The sequence below is a fragment of the Scyliorhinus torazame genome, chromosome 4, assembly GCF_047496885.1.
Source record: "Scyliorhinus torazame isolate Kashiwa2021f chromosome 4, sScyTor2.1, whole genome shotgun sequence".
Taxonomy (NCBI): Eukaryota; Metazoa; Chordata; class Chondrichthyes; order Carcharhiniformes; family Scyliorhinidae; genus Scyliorhinus; species Scyliorhinus torazame.
Genome location: NC_092710.1, coordinates 359,372,211 through 359,387,722, shown reverse-complemented (window position 1 = coordinate 359,387,722; position 15,512 = coordinate 359,372,211). Strand labels below are relative to the sequence as shown.

The following is a 15,512-nucleotide window of genomic DNA, read 5'->3' as shown; positions in this document are numbered from 1 at the left end:
CTGTTTTCTAAATGGGGAGATGCTTCGGAAATCAGAAGCACAAAGGGACTTGGGAGTCCTTGTTCATGATTCTCGAAAGGTTAACGTGCAGGTTCAGTCGGCAGTTAAGAAGGCAAATGCAATGTTAGCATTCATGTCGAGAGGGCTAGAATACAAGACCAGGGATGTACTTCTGAGGCTGTATAAGGCTCTGGTCAGACCCCATTTGGAGTATTGTGAGCAGTTTTGGGCCCCGTATCTAAGGAAGGATGTGCTGGCCTTGGAAAGGGTCCAGAGGAGGTTCACAAGAATGATCCCTGGAATGAAGAACTTGTCGTATGAGGAACAGTTGAGGACTCTGGGTCTGTACTCGTTGGAGTTTAGAAGGATGAAGGGGGATCTTATTGAAACTTACAGGATACTGCGAGGCCTGGATAGAGTGGACGTGGAGAGGATGTTTCCACTTGTAGGAAAAACTAGAAGCAGAGGACACCATCTCAGACTAAAGGGACAATCCTTTAAAACAGAGATGAGGAGGAGTTTCTTCAGCCAGAGGGTGGTGAATCTGTGGAACTCTTCGCTGCAGAAGGCTGTGGAGGCCAAATCACTGAGTGTCTTTAAGACCGAGTTAGACAGGTTCTTGATTAATAAGGGGATCAGGGGTTAGGGGGAGAAGGCGGGAGAATGGGGATGAGAAAAATATCAGCCATGATAGAATGGCGGAGCAGACTCGACGGGCCGAGTGGCCTAATTCTGCCCCGATGTGTTCTGCTCTTATATCTACATATACATTTGCCTACGTATGCAGTCCAAAGATGAGTTTAGGTTGATTGGCCGTGCCAAAGGATGGGTGGGGTTCTGGGGATAGGGCAGGGGAGTGGGTGTGGGTGGAGGGCAAAGCTAGCACAGGGGTTAGCACTGTGGCTTCACAGTGCCAGGTTCCCAGGTTCGATCCCCGGCTTGGGTCTCTGTCTGTGCGGAGTCTGCACGTTCTCCCCGTGTGTGTGGGTTTCCTCCGGGTGCTCCGGTTTCCTCCCACAGTCCAAAGATGTGCAGGTTAGGTGGATTGGCTAGGATAAATTGCCCTTAGTGTCCAAAATTGCCCTTAGTGTTGGGTGGGGTTACTGGGTTGTGGGGATAGGGTGGAGGTGTTGGCCTTGGGTAGGGTGCTCTTTCTAAGAGCCAGTGGGCCGAATGGCCTCCTTCTGCACTGTAAATTCTATCTATGAAAATAACTCACTCTGTCTGTAACCTGGGGCTGGTTTAGCACAGTGGGCTAAATAGCTGGCTTGTAATGCAGAACAAGGCCAGCAGCGCAGGTTCAATTCCCGTACCGGCCTCCCCGAACAGGCGCCGGAGTGTGGCGACTAGGGGCTTTTCACAGTAACTTACTGAAGCCGACTTGTGACAATAAGCGACGATTATTATTATTATTATTAACCTCCTCCAGCTCCGACAACCCTCCCTATCGTAGTCATCTCCTCCAGCCCCTACACCCCTCCCTATCTCTGTAACCTCCTCCAGCCCCTACACCCCTCCCTATCTCTGTAACCTCCTCCAGCTCCGACAACCCTCCCTATCGTAGTCATCTCCCCCAGCCCCTACACCCCTCCCTATCTCTGAAACCTCCTCCAGCTCCTACAACCCTCCCTATATCTGAAACCTCCTCCAGCTCCGACAACCCTCCCTATCGTAGTCATCTCCTCCAGCCCCTACACCCCTCCCTATCTCTGAAACCTCCTCCAGCTCCTACAACCCTCCCTATCTCTGTAACCTCCTCCAGCTCCTACAACCCCTCCCTATCTCTGTAACCTCCTCCAGCCCCTACACCCCTCCCTATCTCTGTAATCTCCTCCAGTCCCGACAACCCTCCCTATCTCTGTAACCTCCTCCAGCCCCTACACCCCTCCCTATCTCTGTAACCTCCTCCAGCCCCTATACCCCTCCCTATCTCTGTAATCTCCTCCAGTCCCGACAACCCTCCCTATCTCTGTAACCTCCTCCAGCCCCTACACCCCTCCCTATCTCTGTAATCTCCTCCAGCTCCTACAACCGTCCCGATCTCTGAAACCTCCTCCAGCTCCTACAACCCTCCCTATCTCTGAAACCTCCTCCAGCTCCGACAACCCTCCTATCGTAGTCATCTCCTCCAGCTCCGACAACCCTCCCTATCGTAGTCATCTCCTCCAGCTCCGACAACCCTCCCTATCGTAGTCATCTCCTCCAGCTCCGACAACCCTCCCTATCGTAGTCATCTCCTCCAGCCCCTACAACCCTCCCTATCTCTGAAACCTCCTCCAGCTCCTACAACCCTCCCTATCTCTGAAACCTCCTCCAGCCCCTACACCCTCCATATCTCTGAAACCTCCTCCAGCTCCTACAACCCTCCCTATCTCTGAAAACTCCTCCAGCTCCGACAACCCTCCCTATCGTAGTCATCTCCTCCAGCTCCGACAACCCTCCCTATCGTAGTCATCTCCTCCAGCTCCGACAACCCTCCCTATCGTAGTCATCTCCTCCAGTCCCTACAACCCTCCCGATCTCTGTAACCCCCTCCAGCCCCTACAACCCTCCCTATCTCTGAAACCTCCTCCAGCCCCTACACCCCTCCCTATCTCTGAAACCTCCTCCAGCCCCTACAACCCTCCCTATCTCTGAAACCTCCTCCAGCTCCTACACCCCTCCCTATCTCTGAAATCTCCTCCAGCTCCTACAACCCTCCCTATCTCTGTAACCTCCTCCAGCTCCTACACCCTCCCTATCTCTGTAACCTCCTCCAGCCCCTACACCCCTCCCTATCTCTGTAATCTCCTCCAGCTCCTACAACCCTCCCGATCTCTGAAACCTCCTCCAGCTCCTACAAACCTCCCTATCTCTGTAACCTCCTCCAGCTCCCACACCCTCCCCATCTCTGTAACCTCCTCCAGCTCCCACACCCTCCCCATCTCTGAAACCTCCTTCAGCTCCTACACCCTCCCTATCTCTGTAACCTCCTCCAGCCCCTACACCCCTCCCTATCTCTGTAATCTCCTCCAGCTCCTACAACCCTCCCGATCTCTGAAACCTCCTCCAGCTCCTACAACCCTCCCTATCTCTGTAACCTCCTCCAGCTCCTACAACCCTCCCTATCTCTGAAACCTCCTTCAGCTCCTACACCCTCCCTATCTCTGTAACCTCCTCCAGCCCCTACACCCCTCCCTATCTCTGTAATCTCCTCCAGCTCCTACAACCCTCCCGATCTCTGAAACCTCCTCCAGCTCCTACATCCCTCCCTATCTCTGTAACCTCCTCCAGCTCCCACACCCTCCCTATCTCTGTAACCTCCTCCAGCCCCTACAACCCTCCCTATCTCTGAAACCTCCTCCAGCTCCTACAACCCTCCCTATCGTAGTCATCTCCTCCAGCTCCTACAACCCTCCCTATCTCTGTAACCTCCTCCAGCTCCTACAACCCTCCCTATCGTAGTCATCTCCTCCAGCCCCTACAACCCTCCCGATCTCTGAAACCTCCTCCAGCCCCTACACCCCTCCCTATCATAGTCATCTCCTCCAGCTCCTACAACCCTCCCCATTTCTGAAACCTCCTCCAGCTCCCACAACCCTCCCTATCTCTGAAACATCCTCTAGCTCCTACACCCCTCCCTATCGTAGTCATCTCCTCCAGTTCCTACAACCCTCCCTATCTCTGAAACCTCCTCCAGCTCCTACAACCCTCCCTATCGTAGTCATCTCCTCCAGCTCCTACAACCCTCCCTATCTCTGTAACCTCCTCCAGCTCCTACAACCCTCCCTATCGTAGTCATCTCCTCCAGCTCCTACAACCCTCTCCATCTCTGAAACCTCCTCCAGCTCCCACAACCCTCCCGATCTCTGAAACCTCCTCCAGCTCCTACAACCCTCCCTATCTCTGAAACCTCCTCTAGCTCCTACACCCCTCCCTATCGTAGTCATCTCCTCCAGCTCCTACAACCCTCCCTATCTCTGAAACCTCCTCCAGCTCCTACAACCCTCCCTATCTCTGAAACCTCCTCCAGTTCCTACTACCCTCCCTATCGTAGTCATCTCGTCCAGCTCCTACAACCCTCCCTATCTCTGAAACCTCTTCCAGCTCCTACAACCCTCCGTATCGTAGTCATCTCCTCCAGCCCCTACAACCGTCCCTATCTCTGAAACCTCCTCCAGCTCCTACAACCCTCCCTATCTCTGTAACCTCCTCCAGCTCCTACAACCCTCCCTATCGGAGTAATCTCCTCCAGCTCCTACAACCCTCCCTATCGTAGTATTCTCCTCCAGCCCCTACAACCCTCCCTATCGTAGTATTCTCCTCCAGCCCCTACAACCCTCCCTATCACTGTAACCTCCTCCAGACCCTACAGTCTGGCCTCAATAAAACTCGAGATGGATTTGTAGGTATAGTATTATTTATTTTTAACCAACTTGCAAGTCTGACTCGCTTCATAATGAGCCTCAGGACACACAAGCTGTCTTCTGAAACCCTAGGAGCCGAGTGCTATCGGAGACAAAGAGATCTCGGCAAATACATTCAAATGGCATCAATTTCACATACAAGTTTCACCTAGGCCATCCTATACCCCTCCTGACCTGGCCATATATCCTGATTGGCTCACTTCTCATTCCTTAGCCCTGGGCCTCTTGTTACCCAGCATCCTTTTCCCCATCCTCCACCGGACACCCCTCCCCCTTCCTAGCCGTGCTTTCTGAAATCCTTTGTCTGTGAACTCACTACTATTAGACTGATCACATCCACATTACTGTAACTAATAGAACATAGAACGATACAGCGCAGTACAGGCCCTTCGGCCCACGATGTTGCACCGAAACAAAAGCCATCTAACCTACACTATGCCATTATCATCCGTATGTTTATCCAATAAACTTTTAAATGCCCTCAATGTTGGCGAGTTCACTACTGTAGCAGGTAGGGCATTCCACGGCCTCACTACTCTTTGCGTAAAGAATCTACCTCTGACCTCTGTCCTATATCTATTACCCCTCAGTTTAAAGTTATGTCCCCTCGTGCCAGCCATTTCCATCCGCGGGAGAAGGCTCTCACTGTCCACCCTATCTAACCCCCTGATCATTTTGTATGCCTCTATTAAGTCTCCTCTTAACCTTCTTCTCTCCAACGAAAACAACCTCAAGTCCATCAGCCTTTCCTCATAAGATTTTCCCTCCATACCTGGCAACATCCTGGTAAATCTCCTCTGCACCCGCTCCAAAGCCTCCACGTCCTTCCTATAATGCGGTGACCAGAACTGTACGCAATACTCCAAATGCGGCCGTACCAGAGTTCTGTACAGCTGCAACATGACCTCCTGACTCCGGAACTCAATCCCTCTACCAATAAAGGCCAACACTCCATAGGCCTTCTTCACAACCCTATCAACCTGGGTGGCAACTTTCAGGGATCTCTGTACATGGACACCTAGATCCCTCTGCTCATCCACACTTCCAAGAACTTCACCATCAGCCAAATATTCCGCATTCCTGTTATTCCTTCCAAAGTGAATCACCTCACACTTCTCTACATTAAACTCCATTTGCCACCTCTCAGCCCAGCTCTGCAGCTTATCTATGTCCCTCTGTAACCTGCTACATCCTTCCACACTGTCGACAACACCACCGACTTTAGTATCGTCTGCAAATTTACTCACCCACCCTTCTGCGCCTTCCTCTAGGTCATTGATAAAAATGACAAACAGCAACGGCCCCAAAACAGATCCTTGTGGTACGCCACTTGTTACTGAACTCCATTCTGAACATTTCCCATCAACCATCACCCTCTGTCTTCTTTCAGCTAGCCAATTTCTGATCCACATCTCTAAATCACCCTCAATCCCCAGCCTCCGTATTTTCTGCAATAGCCTACCGTGGGGAACCTTATCAAACGCTTTACTGAAATCCATATACACCACATCAACTGCTCTACCCTCATCTACCTGTTCAGTCACCTTCTCAAAGAACTCGATAAGGTTTGTGCGACATGACCTACCCTTCACAAAGCCATGCTGACTATCCCTGATCATATTATTCCTATCTAGATGATTATAAATCTTGTCTCTTATAATCCCCTCCAAGATTTTACCCACTACAGACGTGAGGCTCACCGGTCTATAGTTGCCTGGGTTGTCTCTGCTCCCCTTTTTGAACAAAGGGACCACATTTGCTATCCTCCAGTCCTCTGGCACTATTCCTGTAGCCAATGATGACATAAAAATCAAAGCCAAAGGTCCAGCAATCTCTTCCCTGGCTTCCCAGAGAATCCTAGGATAAATCCCATCAGGCCCCGGGGACTTATCTATTTTCAGCCTGTCCAGAATTGCCAACACCTCTTTCCTCCGTACCTCAATGCCATCTATTCTAATAGCCTGGGTCTCAACATTCTCCTCCACAACATTATCTTTTTCCTGAGTGAATACTGACGAAAAATATTCATTTAGTATCTCGCCTATCTTTTCAGACTCCACACACATAGTTACCTTGTAACTATCCATCGCCCCAACTGAAACTTCACACCTCATCTTCACATAGGCCTCCTTCTTCCTCTTAACAAGAGATTCCACTTCTTTGGTAAACCACGGTTCCCTCGCTCGATGCCTTCCTCCCTGCCTGACCGGTACATACTTATCAAGAACACGCAGTAGCTGATCCTTGAACAAACTCCACTTATCCAGTGTGCCCAACACTTGCACCCTACTTCTCCACCTTATCCCCCCCAAGTCACGTCTAATGGCATCATAATTGCCCTTCCCCCAGCTATAACTCTTGCCCTGCGGTGTATACTTATCCCTTTCCATCATTAACGTAAACGTCACCGAATTGTGGTCACTGTCCCCAAAGTGCTCTCCTACCTCCAAATCCAACACCTGGCCTGGTTCATTACCCAAAACCAAATCCAACGTGGCCTCGCCTCTTGTTGGCCTGTCAACATATTGTGTCAGGAAACCCTCCTGCACACACTGTACAAAAAACGACCCATCTAACGTACTCGAACTATATCTTTTCCAGTCAATATTTGGAAAGTTAAAGTCTCCCATAATAACTACCGTTACTTTCGCTCTTATCCAGGATCATCCTCGCCATCCTTTCCTCTACATCCCTAGAACTATTTGGAGGCCTATAGAAAACTCCCAACAGGGTGACCTCTCCTTTCCTGTTTCTAACCTCAGCCCATACTACCTCGGAAGAAGAGTCCCCATCTAGCATCCTCTCCGCCACCGTAATACTGCTCTTGACTAGCAGCGCCACACCTCCCCCTCTTTTGCCTCCTTCTCTGAGCTTACTAAAACACCTAAACCCCGGAACCTGCAACAACCATTCCTGCCCCTGCTCTATCCATGTCTCCGAAATGGCCACAGCATCGAAGTCCCAGGTACCAACCCATGCTGCCAGTTCCCCTACCTTGTTTCGTATACTCCTGGCATTGAAGTAGACACACTTCAAACCACCTACCTGAACACTGGCCCCCCCTGCGACGTCAAATCTGTGCTCCTGACCTTTATACTCTCATTCTCCCTTACCCTAAAACTACAATCCAGGTTCCCATGCCCCTGCTGCATTAGTTTAAACCCCCCCAAAGAGCACTAACAAATTTCCCCCCCAGGATATTTGTGCCCCTCAGGTTCAGATGAAGACCATCCTGTCTGTAGAGGTCCCACCTTCCCCAGAAAGAGCCCCAGTTATCCAGAAATCTGAATCCCTCCCGCCTGCACCATCCCTGTAGCCACGTGTTTAATTGCTCTCTCTCCCTATTCCTCATCTCACTATCACGTGGCACGGGCAACAACCCAGAGATAACAACTCTGTTTGTTCTAGTTCTGAGCTTCCATCCTAGCTCCCTGAAAGCCTGCCTGACATCCTTGTCCCCTTTCCTACCTATGTCGTTAGTGCCAATGTGGACCACGACTTGGGGCTGCTCCCCCTCCCCCTTAAGGACCCGGAAAACACGATCCGAGACATCACGTACCCTTGCACCTGGGAGGCAACATACCAAACGTGAGTCTCTCACGCTCCCACAAAATCTCCTATCTGTGCCCCTGACTATCGAGTCCCCAATTACTAATGATCTGCTCCTCTCCCCCCTTCCCTTCTGAGCAACAGGGACAGACTCTGTGCCAGAGGCCCGTACCCCATGGCTTACCCCTGATAAGTCCCCCCCCCACAAGTATCCAAAGCGGTATACTTGTTTCTCAGGGGAACGACCGCAGGGGATCCCTGCACTGACTGCTTCTTCCCAGTCCCTCTTACAGTTACCCATCTATCTCCAATCTTTGGTGTAACGGGCAGCACGGTAGCCTTGTGGTTAACACAATTGCTTCACAGCTCCAGGGTCCCAGGTTCGATTCCGGCTTGGGTCACTGTCTGTGCGGAGTCTGCGCATCCTCCCCGTGTGTGCGTGGGTTTCCTCCGGGTGCTCCGGTTTCCTCCCACAGTCCAAAGATGTGCAGGTTAGGTGGATTGGCCGTGATAAATTGCCCTTAGTGTCCAAAATTACCCTTAGTGTTGGGTGGGGTTACTGGGTTATGGGGATTGGGTGGAGGTGTTGACCTTGGGTAGGGTGCTCTTTCCAAGAGCCGGTGCAGACTCGATGGGCCGAATGGCCTCCTTCAGCACTGTAAATTCAATGATAATTCCCTGAAGCTGCTATCTATAATATTTGAACTAACTATTTTATATCACATTCGTTTGTTCAATTCCTCAGGGGCAGTGGGGCCTGTGGGGGCAGGGAGGTGGCAGTGGAGGGGTGGGGGCAGAGGGGAGAGTGGGGCCTGTGGGGAGGTGTCGGGGCCTGTGGGGAGGGTGGGGGCTGCGGGGCGGTGTTGGGGTGGTTGAGGGGGCAGGGTGTGGGGAGGGAGAGCAGGTTGGGGGGAGCTGTGGGGGTGGTGGGGGGGGGGTCCGGTGGGATGGGGTTGTGGGGGGGGGGGAGCAGGTTGGAGGCGGGGTCTGGGGGAGGGTGGAGGCTGTGGGGGGCAGCAGGTTGGGGGAAGGGTGGTGGGTTGTGGGTGGTGAGGATGATGGGGGGGCAGCCGGTTGGGGGAGGGGTGGTGGAGGGTTGGGATGGTGGGGGGGGGCGGGGGTTGTGGGTGGAGAGGGGGCAGTGGGGATGGCTGGAGGTGGGGGGGTGGGGGGGGGGGGAGTGTGGGATGGGGTTGTGGGGGCACTGGGTGGAGTCTGTGGGGTGTGGGGGAGCCGGTTGGGGGAGGGGCGGTGGAAGGTGGGGATGGTGGGGGGCGGGGTTTGTGAGTGGTGAGGGGACGGTGGGGATGGTGGGGGGGGGGTTGTGGGTGGGGAGGGGGCGGTGGGGATGGTGGGGGGTGGGGTGGGGTTTGTGGGTGGTGAGGGTGATGCGGGGGGAGCCGGTTGGGGGAGGGGCGGTGGAGGGTGGGGATGGTGGGGGGGTGAGGTTGTGGGTGGTGAGGGGACGGTGGGGATGGGGGGTGAGGGGGGGGGGGGGAGAGTGTGGGCTGGTGGGATGGGGATGTGGGGGCACTGGGTGGAGGCTGTGGCGGGTGGGGGGAGCCGGTTGGGGGAGGGGCGGTGGAGGGTGGGGATGGTGGGGAGGGGGGGGTTTGTGGCTGGTGAGGGGGCGGTGGGGATGGGTGGGGTTTGTGGGTGGTGAGGGGGCGGTGGGGATGATGGGGGGGGGGGTTTGTGGGTGGTGAGGGGGCGGTGGGGATGGTGGGGAGGGGGGGGTTTGTGGCTGGTGAGGGGGCAGTGGGGATGATGGGGGGGGGTTTGTGGCTGGTGAGGGGGCGGTGGGGATGGTGGGGGGGGGATTTGTGGGTGGTGAGGGGGCAGTGGGGATGGGTGGGGTTTGTGGGTGGTGAGGGGGCAGTGGGGATGGTGGAGGGGGGTTTGTGGGTGGTGAGGGGGCAGTGGGGATGGTGGGGGGGCCGGGGGGGGGGGGGGAGTGTGGGCTGGTGGGATGGGGTTGTGGGGGCACTGGGTGGAGGCTGTGGGGGGTGGGGGGAGCCGGTTGGGGGAGGGGCGGTGGAGGGTGGGGATGGTGGGGGGGGGGGGGGGTTTGTGGGTGGTGAGGGGGCAGTGGGGATGGGTGGGGTTTGTGGGTGGTGAGGGGGCGGTGGGGATGATGGGGGGGGGTTTGTGGGTGGTGAGGGGGCGGTGGGGATGATGGGGGGGGTTTGTGGCTGGTGAGGGGGCGGTGGGGATGATGGAGGGGGGGTTTGTGGGTGGTGAGGGGGCGGTGGGGATGATGGAGGGGGGGTTTGTGGGTGGTGAGGGGGCGGTGGGGATGGTGGGGGGGGTGGGGTTTGTGGGTGGTGAGGGGGCGGTGGGGATGGTGGGGGGGTTCGTGGGTGGTGAGGGGGCAGTGGGGATGGTGGGGGGGGTTTGTGGGTGGTGAGGGGGCAGTGGGGATGGTGGGGGGGGTTTGTGGGTGGTGAGGGGGCGGTGGGGATGATTGGAGGGGGTGTTTGTGGGTGGTGAGGGGGCGGTGGGGATGGGGGGCGGGGGGGTGGGGGGAGTGTGGGCTGGTGGGATGGGGTTGTGGGGCCACTGGGTGGAGGCTGTGGCGGGCGGGGGGAGCCGGTTGGGGGAGGGGCGGTGGAGGGTGGGGATGGTGGGGATGGGTGGGGTTTGTGGGTGGTGAGGGGGCGGTGGGGATGGTGGGGATGGGGGGGTTTGTGGGTGGTGAGGGGGCAGTGGGGATGGTGGGGGGGTTTGTGGCTGGTGAGGGGGCAGTGGGGATGATGGGGGGGGGGGTTTGTGGCTGGTGAGGGGGCGGTGGGGTTGATGGGGGGGGTTTGTGGGTGGTGAGGGGGCGGTGGGGATGATGGGGGGGGATTTGTGGGTGGTGAGGGGGCAGTGGGGATGGTGGGGGGGGTTTGTGGCTGGTGAGGGGACGGTGGGGATGGTGGGGGGGGGGTTTGTGGGTGGTGAGGGGGCAGTTGTGATGGGTGGGGTTTGTGGGTGGTGAGGGGGCGGTGGGGATGGTGGGGGGGGGTTTGTGGGTGGTGAGGGGGCAGTGGGGATGGGTGGGGTTTGTGGGTGGTGAGGGGGCGGTGGGGATGGTGGGGGGGGGGTTTGTGGGTGGTGAGGGGGCGGTGGGGATGGTGGGGGGGGTTTGTGGGTGGTGAGGGGGCGGTGGGGATGGTGGGGGGGTTTGTGGGTGGTGAGGGGACAGTGGGGATGGTGGGGGGGGGTTTGTGGGTGGTGAGGGGGCAGTGGGGATGGTGGGGGGGGTTTGTGGGTGGTGAGGGGGCGGGGGGATGGGTGGGGTTTGTGGGTGGTGAGGGGGCAGTGGGAATGGGTGGGGTTTGTGGGTGGTGAGGGGGCGGTGGGGATGATGGGGGGGGGGTTTGTGGGTGGTGAGGGGGCGGTGGGGATGATGGGGGGGGTTTGTGGGTGGTGAGGGGGCAGTGGGGATGATGGGGGGGGTTTGTGGGTGGTGAGGGGGCAGTGGGGATGATGGGGGGGGGGTTTGTGGGTGGTGAGGGGGCAGTGGGGATGATGGGGGGGGGTTTGTGGATGGTGAGGGGGCAGTGGGGATGATGGGGGGGGGGCCTTTTATGGGGTTTTACAAAGTGTCCAGCCAGGAAAATGATGGTTAAACTGTTTGTAGTTGAGTGTCGGAGAACACACATGGTACACACATGGTACACACATGGTACACACATGGTACACACATGGTAGAGAGCGGCAGCCATTAGAACAGAAACCAAGTCAGAAGGAGGGCAAATGTTTTCTTTATTCATACATGGGATGTGGGTGGCGCTGACCCTGCTAGAGTCCGAGACGTTAGTGAAGGAAAACGTGGGAGCTATCAGAGATGAAGAAGGGAACCTGTGTGTCGATGCAGCGGCTGTGGGAAGGGTTTAAATTAATATTTTGTCTCCGTGTTTACAAAGGATATGGAAGATGCAGATATAGTCGTCCGGGAGGAACACAGAGAGATATAGGATGGGGTAATCATACAGTGATAGGAAGTACTTGAAGGGTTGAAAGCCTTAAAAGTTGATAAGTTGCCAGGGCCAGATGGATTGTTTTCAAGGCTACTGAAGGTCAGGGAGGAGATAGCAGATGCGCTGAGGATGATTTTCCAATCTGCACTAGATACAGGGTGATATGTTTGGCAGGTAGGTTCGATGTGGGCTGCACTCGATGCAGGGAAGCTGGAAACAGACGTCTAACACTGGAGAAGATCCAACACTGTTTTATTCAACGATAGAACTGATCTTCATATTCAGCTGTGGGCCGACACTATACTGAACTGACTGGAGACCTTGTAGTAGCCTGACCAGACTTACTAGCTATCGCATGGTGTTTGCACTGTGCTAGCTCGTGGACTCTGACTGTCTCAGTAGCTGGGTCCCGAGAGAGCAGGAAACCTAGTGCCCTCTGGCTTTATAGTGGTGGTGTCCTGTCTGGTGATTGGCTGCACTGTGCTGTGTGCTCACTGGTCATCCTATGTGTCAATCACTGCCTGTCTGCATCTCGTTATATACATGAGTGGATATTATGACACAGGGGAGGTCCCGGAGGACTGGGGAAATGCAAATGTGGTCCCATTGTTTAAAAAGGGATCAAAGGAAATGCCAAACAATTATAGGTCAGTTATTCTTACGTCAGTGGTGGGCAAATTAGTCAAATCAATCCTGAGAGATAGGATTAACTGTCACAGAGAAAGGCAGGAACTAGTCAGGGAGAGTAAACATGGATTTGCTAAAGTAAGGTCTTGCCTCGCAAAAATGGTTGAATTCTGTGAGGAAGTGACAAGAAGGTTTGATGAAGGTAGTGCAGTGGATGTGGTGTACATGGATTTTAGCAAGGCGTTTGACAAAGTACCACATGGCAGTGTTATGGGCGAGGTGTTTTCAGGACCCCAAAATGTATCATGGAGTTCAACCAACCTCTCCCTTTAATGGATTTGGTGCTTTTCCGAGCACACGGCTTGTTCCCTAGGTGTGGGATTACAATTATGGACACGTGGGTTTTTAAATACGAAACACTGTTTATTCCATGAACTCAACGTAACATCTTAAATAAATATTGGATCTCTTAACACCCCTTACTTCAAAGATAACTCAGAAAATATTGCAACAGTAAATAATTCCTTAACATGTTCCTCCAAACTTCCTAGAGACTCAACACCTTTAAACAAAATCACATCAGGTTAAAGGCTTCACTATTATAAGTTTAAATCACCCAAATGATCGAGTGATACTTACATGGCAGACATCACAGTTCACTGGAAACACAGACACACGCCCAGCTCTTTTACTCCAAACTAAACTGCAAAATGGCTGATCTAAAGCCCAGCTCCACCCACTCTCTGACATCACTGTTTTCTTAAAGGTACATTGCTTAAACATCATGTCTTAAAGGTACTCTCACATGACAGCAGATTGGTCAAAAAGAGAAAAGCCCGTGGGAGACAGGGCAGTGCGGCAAACTGGATAAAAAGTTGGCTCAGTAACTGGAAACAAAGAGTAATGGTCGATGGCTGCCCTTGTAATTGGAAAGTTGTTTCAAGTGGGTTTGGTGTTGGGACCCCTGCTATTTGTGCTATGTATTAACGATTTGGACGTGAACGTGGGGAGCACGATTGGGAAATTTGCAGACGACACAAAGAGTAGTGGAGGATAGCTACAATCTCCAGAATGATAGCGATGGATTGGTGGAGCGGGAGATAAAGTGGTAGATGGAATTTAACCCCGAGAAGTGTGAGGTCAGCATTTAGGGAGGTCAGAGTGTTATAGGGAGCAGACAGTAACTGGGAATACGTTATGTGGTTGACTCTGAATTGGCCGAGCCAGACACTTCGTTCAAGGGCAATTAGGACAGACGGTAAATGTCGGCCAACCAGAGACACCCACATCCCGTCAATAAATAAATCAATAATTCTCGGCCTCCTCGGCGGGAACCCTGTAGAGACCTGGAGCTGGAGTTTGGATATTTAGTTCATTCCTGCCACACGTGGTCCCCCCAGAACACATCGGCGAAAGCTGGCTCTTCCATTCTATCGCATCACGACACCTTAATCTCCAAACCCAATAACTTCATCTCTCTATTTCTGTATTGAAATGTTTAGTTGACCCCTCCCCACTCCCAGCTTTTCCGAGGGGAGAGGGGGGGGGGGGTACCGGTTCCAGATTCCCACTCCTCTGGGTCACAAAGACCTTACCCTGAATGGCCTGACTTAAATGGTCATTGGATAGACATATGGACGATAAGGGAATAGTGTAGATGGGCTTTCGAGTGGTTTCACAGGTCGGCGCAACATCGAGGGCCGAAGGGCCTGTACTGCGCTGTAATGTTCTATGTTCTATGTTCTATGTTCTATGTTCTATGTTCTATGACTCCACTTTCCAGCTTCTTTGACCTGGACACAGCCTCCACCAAGTAGTTTCTCTGGAACAACAAGTTTGCGAGGATATAAGTCTCGCCAACGCAATGTGTCCCCACAAGTTGACCCTTTCAGCCCTTGGGACCATTCTGTTTGAACCGGAACTATTCTCCCTCCCAGGCCAATAGCTCCTTCCTGTGGCCTGAAACTGGACACTTGCTCCAGATGGGGGCCTGAGTCACGTTTTAGAGAAACCTCACAGTGACCTCCACCCCTCCGAACCCTCGGGATAAACACTCCAGCATTGTGTTGAGTTACTGAGTGTCCCAGAGTTCCCACGTGGTGCAGGATGCGCAGAATGACGCTGTCCGTTCCCAGCAGCTTTTACTGCTTTGTGCTGAAGTGAGAAGTCTCTCAGAGATTATCACAGAATTTACAGTGCAGAAGGAGGCCACTCGGCCCATCGAGTCTGCACCGGCTCTTGGAAAGAGCACCCTACCCAAGGTCAACACCTCCATCCTATCCCCAGAACCCAGTAGCCCCACCCAACACTAAGGGCAATTTTGGACTCTAAGGGCAATTTATCCTGGCCAATCCACCTAACCTGCACATCTTTGGACTGTGGGAGGAAACCGGAGCACCCGGAGGAAACCCACGCACACACGGGGAGGATGTGCAGACTCCGCACAGACAGTGACCCAAGCCGGAATTGAACCTGGGACCCTGGAGCTGTGAAGCAACTGTGCTAACCACTATGCTACCGTGCTGCTCATGTTTGTGCTTTGTTTACAGTGGGATTTGGTTTGTGACAATCGGAGCCTCAACGAGGCAGCAACAACCATATTCTTCGTGGGAGTGATGCTGGGAGCTCTCCTCTTCGGTTATTTATCAGACAAGTAGGTATTTGCTGGACAACCTCACTGTATTCCCACTCCCTCAGTACTGACTCTCTGACAGTGCGGCACTCCCTCAGTACTGACCCTCTGACAGTGCAGCACTCCCTCAGTACTGACCCTCTGACAGTGCAGCACTCCCTCAGTACTGACCCTCTGACAGTGCAGCACTCCCTCAGTACTGACCCTCTGACAGTGCAGCACTCCCTCAGTACTGACCCTCTGACAGTGCAGCACTCCCTCAGTACTGACCCTCTGACAGTGCAGCACTCCCTCAGTACTGACCATCTGACAGTGCGGCACTCCCTCAGTACT

General features: G+C 54.0%; 1 protein-coding gene across 1 annotated transcript in view; it reads left to right on the top strand.

Annotated features, from left to right (window-relative positions):
- The window catches only part of LOC140411217 (solute carrier family 22 member 7-like), a 594,055-nt gene that overhangs the window by 12,397 nt on the left and 566,146 nt on the right, over positions 1-15,512 (top strand). The window contains exon 2 of the mRNA XM_072500322.1: positions 15,097-15,200. Within this exon, the coding sequence (XP_072356423.1) occupies positions 15,097-15,200 (104 nt within the window). The remainder of the gene's footprint in view (positions 1-15,096; positions 15,201-15,512) is intronic.